This window comes from Phasianus colchicus, chromosome 16 (assembly GCF_987193195.1).
Source record: "Phasianus colchicus chromosome 16, bPhaCol1.hap1.1, whole genome shotgun sequence".
NCBI classification, from domain to species: Eukaryota; Metazoa; Chordata; class Aves; order Galliformes; family Phasianidae; genus Phasianus; species Phasianus colchicus.
The window spans coordinates 3,944,784-3,956,943 of NC_143451.1; the positions used below are offsets into that span (position 1 = coordinate 3,944,784).

Consider the following 12,160-nt stretch of genomic DNA (forward strand, 5'->3'; position numbering starts at 1 on the left):
CTTTGTTAATGGCTTTGATCAGAGGAGAGGAAAACAAGGATCTTTAGCTAAGATGGGGATGAGGGTGTAATAGTTGTCTTGCCGTGAGCCTGCTAAATAGAGGAAGAAAGCTTTTAGACTCCAAGGCCAGGTTTAATTAACACAAGTGGAGCTGTGGGACATCCTAGCTCTTGTACCATCTGTAGGTACAATGCCTGGCTGACAAAGGGAGCTGAGGAGGAGGAGGAGCGTGGCGGAGAGCATCCAGTGCCACCCCTGTGCTTTTCCACCAGTTGAGGTGATCAATGCTTTGATGAATGTAGCTTTCCTTCACTTAACAACTTCTCTTTCATCTGCTGTCCATGGACTTGCTACTTGGGGGTGTAGTATTAATTACTCCTCAGTTTGTTTTATCACCCAGTGAAGCCTGTATAAACCTCTCTTAAAATCTTGTTCAGGTCACTTCCTGTCTGTGAGAGCTGGACTTTGTCTGCAAATTGCTATATCATGGTTTTTCCCTTTTTTGTTGCTTTGAAACACTTATTTGATGTGTGCTTCTTGCCATTTGCTCTTCTAACAGCTTGCAGGGACGAGGAAATAAAACTCCAAAAGTGAATCATAAGACAGACATGGATTCCCAGCACACTCAACTGCGTAACAGTGAGGTATTTGCTGCTTTTGGAAGAAAACTCTTTCAGGGGTTAAAAGCCACGAGGGCAAACCGTTCAGGTTCCTTCTGTGGCAGGACTGTAGGAACCTTCTCATTTCTGTGGCTATTATGAGGTCTTAAAAGGCTCATTCCCCAGTACCAGCTTCAGAGATGGAAGTTAGATGGTGGGTGAAAGTTGAAAGATGGAAGTCCTGCTCCTCACTCTTGACACGAAACCCCTTCAGCCACAGCACTGCTAACGCTGTTAAAATAGAGAAATAACTGTTGGATTCTAAGCTCATTGGTCGTATTAGGGTGCATCACATCAGCTTTGAGTGTGGGAGCTGAGAAGTGGCACCCTGCCTCTCTTCTCACTTGCAGGCTCTCAGGTTTGGTCTGTTGGCAGGCTGACATGCCACCAAAGCTGATCTGCCATCAGAGAAGACAACTAACTACTTTGTGAGGCTGTGTTTGGTTCAGGTCCTCTTTTGGATATGCTTTGCCTTTGTCTCTGTGACACATGAGCAGAGGTGGAACACAGCCTTGCTTCCTGCAGACACTGCGAGGGTTGGTGTTTTTTAAAGGCTTAATTGATAGAACGCATGTGCCCCCAGCATTAATGCACACGTGGATGACGTGTAACAAAGCTCTTGTGACCGGTAAATAACCAGTTTTTCTTAGCCCTGGATATCAACAGACTGAGGGATTCTCAACTATGAAGTGCTCACTGACTTGCTGGTGCAGCCTGCCTTCTGGTTAGGGCAGTGAAAGGTCTGCAAAGCAAAACGTGTCAGTCCAAATGGGCATCTTCTGTGACAGCAGCTCCTTAGTCAACTCACTCTGGACTCACTTTGATCATAAACCTGTCTTAAAGAGCTAACAGACATTTTTTTTAATGCAGAATTTAGTGTAATACAGTGATTGTGGAAAGTAATTTTCTGTTGTCAGGGAGAAGGGAAGCGCATGTGTATAAGAAAAATTTATGGAAGTCTATTTTAAAAATGTAATGCTATATGGAAGTGTGACTGACGGACACTGACTTATGTATGAAGCTGTTTACCTGTTGAGAGATTGACAGTGCTACTGAAATTAGTGCTGGCTTTTCTCAGGGAGGTAGTAGGTGGTGCTTGATATCAAGAAACGGTGTTGATGCTTTTGAATATAAGCTCAACAAAACTCAGAGGGTTAGTGGTCATCTTGGTAATGCTGCCAGGGCACTTTCCATCCTTCCATATCCATGAACATGGGGTACCTGTGTATCTGCACTGCCCAGAAGCACTGGATATTTCTGCTCCTTGGAGCAGGAACAGGGCAGTGCTGTCTCGCAGAATGGATATAGAGCTTCCATAATTTTAAATGGTTTCAATCATTACTGCACGCTATAGGAAGGGTCACGTTAATCTGTTTCTAGAAATCTGGTTAACAAAGCTTTCATCACTCAGAGGCTGTTGGCAGTCATTCGGTTACTGATATGTTTGATTTGTGGTGGAGATCAGCAAGGTGGCAGGAGAAACAAAACTATCTCCTGCCTGTACATCTGACAGCTGAAGCAGTGCAGGAGCAGCGGTGCCTGAATTTCCTGCTTCGTCAAGAAAGGTGTTTGTTATTTGGGTGAACCATGTGAAGGCTCCTGCTTGTTCTGCAGGGTTTGTGCCCCTCTGGGGTAACTTCCTGGCACCGACACATCTCCCATTTTGCACTGGTCCTGCAGATTGCCATTCTTGAAAGGCAGAAGGGAAGAGACCAACTTCTTCAAGCAGCTGCACATTGGAAGTGAGATGGTAAAGAGATCATTGTATTTGCAGTGTAGGGCTTAGCAGGGTTGAAGTGATGACTGACGAAACCTTGTTGAGTTTCAGTAGTACTCTGTGTTCTGTGGTTGTTCCTATCTGCAGACGTTCTCAGCTTGATCACGATTGCTTGTTCTTCTCTGCTCAGAAAACCCCTTTGGCTCTGGGCGTTGTATTGGTGCTGATAAAGAAGTGATGGTGCCTGTTAACTGGTAGAGCAGTAACAGAAGTTGGATTTTGGCTAGGGAAACAATTCTTTGATTGGGATGAAAACATCACTTCCAACAGGATTTTCTTTGGCACGGTCTCGTATTTTTCTGCAGATTGGCTGAACTAATTATTTCCTATTTGTGACCTACAGATTGTTTCAGCAAAACCTGTCTGCTCACATGCATTTGTTCACAGCAGAAATTGAAGGCTTAAAACTTATATCTGCGTGCTTCAGCCTCTTTTCTATCTTACTGTACTTTCCAGGGAGTCCTACCAGAAAAATGCTTCTCAAAGGTCAAAAGTAGGTGGGCTATTAACAGTGTAGTCTGTCATGTAAGGCTGCTTTCTCTTGTAGAAAGCAGACTTTGGTCAGTAGCTGCATAGAAGGCACTGAAGTGTGTTTCACCTGCTGCCTTCTCAGTGTAATCCTGTTGTTATTTTGTACCTGTGTGTTTTAAACGGCAGCTTTTCTTAGGTAGCTTGGGAATTGGTGAAGTTTTTTTTCTGGTAACCTGAATTTACAATATAGTATTCTGGTAACAACACGTAATCAAAGTGTTCCTTGGTGTAATTCTATCTTTATCCATGAGATTAACTCAGGCTCTGAATCGTAAAGGTTTAAGCACTTCTGCTATGTCTGCTGCTGTTAGTGGAGCTGTTGCAGGTGAGTGGGTTCAGGGTAGTGGAATCATCTTTGGGATAAGATCATCCTAAAGATAGGGTTTCTACATCTGTTGTCTTTCAGAAGGAGGTACGTAATTTAAGAACTTCCAAGTCTGTGCTGAAGAAAGGACGTGTCAAGGAAGCATTGCTGGTCCTATAGGAGCCATGTCCTGGACTTAAGATCTGAGTGTGTGTGCTGGATCTGTCAGGCAGGACTTGAGCATTGCTGCAGGAGTGTGGCTGTGAGGAATGGATGCTGGGCATAGAAAGCAGCAGATTCTAAGAGCTGACACAACCCAGCATTGCTCTGTAGTTAACTCTAGAGCACTTTGGTAGACGTAATGCAGTCCAGATTTAGTTGACCCTTCCTGGAAGTAAACTGTATGCTTGTAACCTTGGACATTTTCGCTATGAAAGGAATGTCAATGCTCGTTTGTGAGGAGCAGAAATGCTAATTTAGGCTTGGAAAATCCCCTGTTTGTCACTGTACCATATAGAGACAGTCACGTAAATGTCGTGGTCTTCTTCTATTGGCCTCTTTCATGTAGAATAAACTGGGGTTGGAGTGTCTGATACTGTGTGTGTACTGCCTGTAATACTAAAACGTAATGCAGTGGAGCTCCTAGCTGTTGCAGTTATGATCTATCTAATAAATGGAAGATTCTTAGTTGGCTTTATTAATTAAAATATTGAATGAAGATGTTTTAACAAAGAATTTCTCAGTGTACTTCTAATGTTTTGAAATGAGAATACAAAATATTTGAGAATGCTGCAGAATGCTGTGATAATCCTTGGAGTAATGTAAGGTCAGTCTCGTGATGCCCAAACTACCATACAAGATGAAGATCAGAATTAAGATTTGGAGACCTGATGCTAAACTAACTTTTTTTCTTAGTCCCAGATGCAAACTCAAGTGCAGCAAGTGGGGATTGTACCAACGCAGGCCATGGCAACTGGACCAACAGCAGACCCGGAGAAGCGCAAACTGATCCAGCAGCAGTTGGTTTTGCTGCTTCATGCCCACAAATGTCAGAGGCGTGAGCAGGCCAACGGAGAGGTGCGAGCCTGTGCTCTGCCACACTGCCGAACCATGAAGAATGTCCTCAACCACATGACGCACTGCCAGGCTGGGAAGGCTTGTCAAGGTGAGAGCATGGATGTGCACAGTGCTGTTTCTTGGGCAGCTGTCAGCAGTGTTTCTTCAAGAAGACCGTTGTACTCGATGCAGATGAGTTGGAATAACTAGTTCTTAATTAAACGACCCCCTTTTTCATTACCTTTATCCTGGTTTCAATTCCTGATCTCTGCATTTTTCTGTTTAGAAAACAGAATGCAGTATTTGCCTTCTAGAAGTAAGATGTCACCAACAGTAGGCTTGAGAGCCTTTCATCTTCTTTGTATAAAGAGGATGTAATATTCATCATGGAATTGCCTATAACTCAGTCATATAGAATGTCTTAAATGTTAGCACTCGCTTCCTACACTTGTTATAACATTGTTGTGAGTCCCAAAAATGCTTAGTTGCATTTAGCTGTGTTTAGTTATACTTAAATAGTTGCATGTAGAGGAGGACGTGGCTCTGAAAAATGAAGAGTTTATTCAAACCAGTTAACTAGGAAGTGACCTTAATCTTGCTGCTTTTCCTTGTTGCAGTTGCTCATTGTGCTTCTTCGAGACAAATCATCTCCCACTGGAAGAATTGTACTCGGCACGACTGTCCTGTGTGCCTTCCCTTGAAAAATGCCAGTGACAAGAGAAACCAACAGCGTGAGTAGTTGTTCTGTCACAATGAAGTTATACTGTTAAAATGGAGTTAATCACATGTGCAATGTAAGAATAAATGAAGTTACTTTATTTTTTTTTTTCATGCTGCCAGAAATAACTTAAATCATAGAATCATAGAATGGCCTGGGTTGAAAAGGACCACAGTGATCATCCAGTTCCAACCCCCTGCTATGTGCAGGGTCGCCAACCAGCAGACCAGGCTGCCCAGAGCCACATCCAGCCTGGCCTTGAGTGCCTGCAGGGATGGGGCATCCACAACCTCCTTGGGCAACCTGTTCCAGTGCCTCACCACCCTCTGGGTGAAAAATTTCCACCTAATATCCAACCTAAACCTCCTGTCTCAATTTAAAACCATTTCTCCTTGTCCTATCACTGTCCACCCATGTAAACAATCATTTCCTCTCCTGTTTATACACTCCCTTCAAGCATTGGTAGGTCACAATGAAGTCTCCCTGGAGCCATCTCTTCTCCAAACTAAACAGTCCCAGTTCCTTCAATCTTTCTTCATAGGAGAGGTGTTCTAGCTCTCTGAATATTAGTATGTTGATTTAACAGTAATTAAAAATATTTGTAGAACTGTATTCTTACACAGAAAAGGGTAAGGTCTAGGCATCTTAATTGGTGAGCTTATGTGATGCTGGTATTGACTAGCTGAATGTCTGCAAACCATCATGTTTTTGCTCATGCCTGTTTTTCATTATAACTTAGCTATTACTGATGCTTAGGGACAGTCAGTTTCTAGGGTGTTTTTTTCCCTCTTGTTCTGAAACAGAAAATACTGAACTTAGGCTGATAGGTTCCTTTTGAACTGTGCTGAGGTAGAACATTTGACTGCAGAGATGCAGCAGTTTTAGAAGTCTAAGAAGTGTTGTACCTCAGTGTATTTAAAGAAGGGTTAAGAAGTGGGAAATAGCTGAGGAACTTGTGCAGCTTGAACATTAGATTTGTACTGGAAGTGCTCTGCTAATTTCCATTTAGGCTGAGGCTACAGTGAGCAAAGCTAATAAACCTTGGAGGATAGAGAAGAGCTGTTAGATTTGGTGAGATGAAGGCAAAGGGGAGAAAAGCTGTTAAGTCTGTCCACATTATCCAGTGAAGATGCTGTCATTGTAATTCCAGGAGAGCTTTTCCCTCAAAAAATATTAATTTTTAAAGAAATTAAGTCATAGAGCTGCTTTGGAAGTAAGGATTTTGTTTTTGTTTTACCATGTCTCCTTCACAAACAAAATATTTCTTGTGTGATAACTAATTTGTTGCACCTGATTAGTTATGTTTGGTCTCCAAAAAATGTGCTGATAGCTTTGCTTTCCAATATGGCACAGTCTGTGCATAACATATCCATGCAGCACGGTTATTATCAAACACAGTAGAATTGTTTGTGTTGTTTTGTTGTTTCATTTTAATACAAGCTTCAGTAGAAAACTGGTTTGGGTAGTATTTGCTTTTACATCGTTAATAGAATCTAGCAAAAGAGTTGGCAATTTAATCAAAAAGCAGTCCTTAAAAGGTAACTGGGTTGTGAGATGTAATAGGATGTGTCTTGTTTTGACTGCAGTAGAATTACAGTGGATAAATAAATACAGTCTTTGGTGCTCCTGTTGTGTGCAGGAGAAAATAAATACAAAATCTCTCCCTCTGTTCAAGTAGTTGATAATCCAACAGCAGTTGTCATGAAACTCTGCTGTTCAGTGTGCAAGTCTTGTTACCCTGAGTTATGTCAGTCACACTTGTGAGACCTCGTGGGTTGTTTGAAGACTAAAGATGAATACTGAAATTACTTGTTTAGGTGTATTATAAAGTATAACACTTTTTAGACATCCAAGAAAGTTTAAGTTGTTTACATTAATAGGTGCATTTGACAATGCTCTGCTTGATCAGGTGAGACCTAACCTAAGCTATGTTAGTGTAAGAACTGAAGAGAGGAACAAATAATCACAGCATCTACTGATTGAGAGAAGAGAGAAGGATCTATGTATGGCAGAATAAGTTGGGAATATTATGCCTGCTGCTGATTTTCAATTTGTTAGAACAGAGCTGTTTGTTTAGAGGTGTTTCACTCCACTCCATGTCAGATTCTTTCAAGGGACATTCGTGCCATTATGAGCAGTAACATGGCTTGCTGACTGGGACAAGTGCAAAGGACAAGTTTGAAATGTTTTACCAGTTCTAATGGCTCTTTTCATGTGTACCATGTATCTGTCTGGTTAGGGTAGGGTCTAGGGAGGAACTGCAGAATAACTTTTTTTTTTCTTTGGCATATGCTGAACTTAAGCTTTCCTTTGGAACAGGCTAGAGGCTCCTGTGTTTGCAGGTAATGACTTGAAATTTGGTACAGATGTTGGGGTTTGGAGGATTGGTTTTGACAGGAAGTACCTCTATATTGAAGCATTAATGAGGCATTATTGAACATGGAAAAAATATACAGAAGATGGAAAAAGATTAATTAAGAGAGTAAATCTGAGATGACCGATCTTCATCTGAAAATGCCATTTTAGAGGATATAGGGCCAGAAATTCAGATGGTATGGACTGAGGAATGAAGGGTGGGAATGGGATGAGGGAGAAGGAATTCAGTACTAGGGGGCTGAGGGAGGAGGTTATGGAGCATGGACAGGAAAGGAAAGTCGTGGATGTTGAATATCCAGGAACTGACCTGTGGAGGAGAAGGAAGGTGTTGGGGAAGCACGTCTGCTCAGAGGTGATGTGCGGCAGCTTGTTCACTGTTCCCTGTGGAAACTGCAAATTAAATCCAGTTTGCTCAAGCCTTAGTGTCAGTAGCTACAAGTTCTGCAAACAGAATGGCCTTTTCAACCCTCCTTCCCCAACCCCCAGCTCGTAGTGCTGGAAATCATATGGAGTGGTGACCTACCAGCTAGCAGTTATTTCTTGGAGTTCCATCTGTTGATAACAACAATATAATGTGAAGGCTTTTAGTTTAATGCTTAACTTAAAAAAAAAAAAAAAGTTTAAATGGCATTGTTGATAAAATGTAATGCTGATACTTCTTACCTAAGTTAAGTTATACATGTCATCTTTATTCACTCAGGATTTGATTCATGGTACAACCTTTAGTCCAGCAATCATGTATGCTTACGTTGTGTACACCTGCCTCATTTTGGGTGCAGGACAGGCTGAGGTGAATCAAGGTTCCCAGCAGAGGCTTTGCTTCAGCCTCTAAGAAGGGCTGTAATGACGAGAATGAGAAGCTGCAGGACAGAGTACTTCAGCACTGCTTGAATGAGTTTTAATTCCAGAACATGGAAGCAAAACAAACATTTTAGAACAGACTTATCACAAATTTATTGACGTTTTCCCTTTGGTGAGATGGCCAGGTTAGAGAAGTGCTGGCCATTTGTAGTTAGAATGGCATTTGGATTCTGAATTTAAAATTTATCTGTGTGAGGTGGGATGCTGCCTCTAGAAAGCATGCATTAGTAACATCAGTTACTTTAAGGCAGTGTCATCCCCTTTGCACACTGATGCAGGAATTCTGTAGTCAGGAGTGCTTGGTCATTTAGATTACATCCTAATGCATATGCCCAAGGAGGGCAGCAACTGCTGCTTCAGTTCTGCTTGTCTGCACCTTCACTGCTAAGGGCTGTGAACATGTGAGTTTGTAACAGAAGCTCGGTTGCCTGTAAAGTATTTGAATGTGAATGGAGTTGTCTTGAACTTAGCAATGTCTGAAGCATGGGTTAATGAAAAAATCACAGTGGACATTGCTCTGTGTAGTAAGTAAGCTAATTTGATATCTCCTGTCTGTTTTACTCTTTGTATTTATTTTAATTGGCTCGATTTCCTCTGGCATGGGACACAGAGGACTGCATTTGCACTTGATCTGTCCAGTGTGGAATTTAATACTGTCTTCCTCCGTCTTGTTGGACAGATTGAGAAGATGTCATGCATTTATATTTGTATTTATAAATTAAAAAAAAAACAGTGAAAATAAACAAAGAAAACATATTGAAAATCAGATTCCTTCTGTTGTGAAAATACTTAATACATCTTGCTATTGAGCTATAAAAGACAGAAGTGCTGACCTCAAGCAGTCAGAGCCCTCATCTCAGCATTATAAGCGTACCAGCAGCTGGAAGAACACAGGCTGTCCTGTAAGAAGCTCTTCCAGTTTGAAGCACTGGAGCAACTTAAACTTCACCTGTGGTCACTGCGCCGCATCCGTGGAGATGGGCCTTGGATTTACAACCAACACTGAAAGCACGTGTGTTTTTGTCATAGCTTCCTCAAGAAATACCACCCTTTCTTCTGCTTTTCTTTACAAGCCCATTCGTTAGGTCCCAAATCAGTCCTCTGCAGTCACGAAGCCTCTGGAATTCCGAAGTGGCACAAGTAGTGTGTGGTTTAACCTCTTTGGGACTTCCTGTATCTTGGCTTACACTGGAGCAAAGGCATCTTTCTCTTAGGTTGTGTGAGCCTCTTAAACGTCTTGTGCATTTTGAGGATTTCAGAGATGGAGAAATCCTGCAGAGGTGCAGGATTTCCTGGCAGAATGCCCTTTGGAAGTGTTGAACTGTGCTCCTTCTTCAGGAACGTTTGTCTGAAGAAGTGGGGTATCCCCTCACTGAGTGTCTGTGGGACTGAAGGCAGAGGGGCATCAGTGACTCTATCTGCATTTCTTAGGAAATGAGGTGGAATTGAATGCCCAGCTGGAGAGGGCAAACTCTGGATCTGTGATACGTGTGGCAGTTCTGGTTGTGTTATATTTTTGCCTTTTTTCTCTTGGGCAGAAGATAGAAGTGTGTGTGTCCTTTTCAGTGATTCTCTGTTTCCGTAGTGGTAAGGATTTAAGAAAGCCTAGGATGCAGTTAATGTCTCAGAAGGCCTGTTTTCCTGATTTTACTACTTCTTTTCCCTAGCCATGTGCCTCTCGGTGCTTCAGTAAAACTGCTGTTGTTGCTGTGTTAAAAGCTATCATTGTTGCTATGTTTGGTTCACAATTTTTTGCATGTATTACATCCTTAATTACTTGAGGGAGAAAACGTGGAGTGTTTTCCTTTACCAGAGCCCCAGTTACCACTGTGCAGTGTCTCCAGAGAGAAGGATACTCCACGTGTCATTCACAGAGAAACACAATACTGCTTGGAATGGCAGCTGGAATGGGGCTGGAATACAGATATTTGTTCAGTTCTGCTTTAGTATAAAACTACTTTTCCCTGTAGTTTCAATTTCCTGTCTAAAGTGGAAAATGGCTCTTTGATACATCTTTGTGGTGAGAGTGGTCAGTTGGTTGTGGTGGTCATACAGATTACTGAGTACCTAAAGACTGTGACAGAAGTTGCTTACCAAAACCTGCAGCAGGCTTTGACTCCCCACATTGTTTTAGATTCTATAACTACGGTCTGAAACTTAGCAGGGCTTTTTGTCACTGTGAAAAACTTTGGTTATAAACTAACTTCTTCATTCTTCAGCTAATTCATCTAATGATTGTTGAGAATGAAAATCCCTACCAACAGGTGTTCAGTACTAGCTTTGTGTCCAACGACACTGTATTTGTGCTGATCCTTAATTCAGGATCTCTCTTCTGGTGCCAAATATTTTGACCTAAAATAGAATTGGTTAGGAGGAAAGAAGTAGAGGATTTTTTTTTTCTTTAGTCTACCTTTCCAAGTAGCTATTGAACATCACATTAGAGCCTGTACTTCTGGTGTATTATGGTAATTATGGGCTTGTCTGCCTAAAACTTACAGCACTTCTTTAGACTGTGTGCATCAGTTACTTTGGTGATTTCTGTCCTGTGGATTCAGAGTCAGTTTCCCACTTGGCATCTCAGGCATCATTCAGGCCTTTGGAACAAAAATATATAGCATGTAACTGCATGTACGTTCTACTGATTCGTGGGATCATGTTTTTGATGGTCCTCATTGATGTTTAAGTTTTCTATTATTCTTTCTTTTTATAGCCCTCTTAGGGTCTCCAGCTGGTGGAATGCAGAATTCCATTGGTTCAGTTGGAACAGGCCAGCAGAATAATCCATCGCTAAGTAATCCTAATCCGATTGACCCCAGCTCCATGCAACGAGCCTATGCTGCTCTTGGACTCCCATATGGCAACCAGCCTCAGACACAGTTGCAGCCCCAGGTACAAGGCCAACAGCCAGCACAGCCTCAGGCTCACCAGCAAATGAGGACCATTAATGCATTGGGTAGGTGGAAAAAATATCAAGAAATGAAAGTGTTTAAATAAACCGAACCATGGATTTTTTAGGATGAATTGTATTTCATAGGAGCAGAGTGGTGACTTTCTGTTAATGCTGATTAGTAACTTAAACATTATACTATTTAAATGCTAGCATTCATTTATGTCTGAATATTAGAAAGCTTTGTATATATTCCTTCTGCCAAATGGTAGTGGATTAAGTTCCTTCTGAAGTCCAGTCCACGGCTTTTTGCTGTCTAAGGTGATTAGATAGAATTCTGTAAGAATTTTTGTTTAACATTTATTTCCTCTGCTGTAGCAGACTATCACAAATGCTAGCTTCTTTCAGGAACTTAGTTGTTATTATCATCTTTTTACCCTCTGGAACTAATATTTAAAGGTTATGACTTAAATGTTCATAGACTAGTTGTTGTTTCTTTCTAGAAAAAGATGTTCAGACTGAAATTAGCATATGCAGTAGCTGTGTATGTGCACAATAGTGGGTACTAACATTAAAGTGCTTATTTGGTACACTGTTTATTTGGCTAACCAGTTGTCTGTTAAATATAGTTTTGTGCTGTTGTCAAAATGGTGAACCAGGTACGAATGATGTTTGATTTTGTCTCAAAGGAGCCAACCAGATGAACCTTCCCACAGGAGGAATAACAACAGACCAGCAAGCTAGTCTAATTTCTGAAACTGCTCTTCCAACATCCCTTGGGACAAATAAGTAATGCACACATTTTCACTCTTGCTCATTTAAACATTTATTTACATGCTTTATGAATGTAAATAAAGAGCCTGCTTTAGAAACTAATTGCACTGCTGCTTGAAGTGATCAGTCACATCTATAGCTACTCTCTTCTTTCATGTTTCAGTTCTACATCCACCACTTTAGAGATCCCCAGAAGAGTTCCCCCAAGAGATCCCCA

At 41.5% G+C, this 12,160-nt stretch overlaps 1 protein-coding gene across 6 annotated transcripts in view; it reads left to right on the plus strand.

Moving 5' to 3' along the window:
- The window catches only part of CREBBP (CREB binding lysine acetyltransferase), a 78,964-nt gene that overhangs the window by 28,017 nt on the left and 38,787 nt on the right, over nucleotides 1-12,160 (plus strand). For all 6 annotated transcript variants that reach the window (XM_031595262.2, XM_031595264.2, XM_031595265.2 and 3 more), the window contains 4 exons: nucleotides 4,187-4,436; nucleotides 4,945-5,058; nucleotides 10,993-11,235; nucleotides 11,859-11,958. In XM_031595262.2, the coding sequence (XP_031451122.1) occupies nucleotides 4,187-4,436; nucleotides 4,945-5,058; nucleotides 10,993-11,235; nucleotides 11,859-11,958 (707 nt within the window). The remainder of the gene's footprint in view (nucleotides 1-4,186; nucleotides 4,437-4,944; nucleotides 5,059-10,992; nucleotides 11,236-11,858; nucleotides 11,959-12,160) is intronic.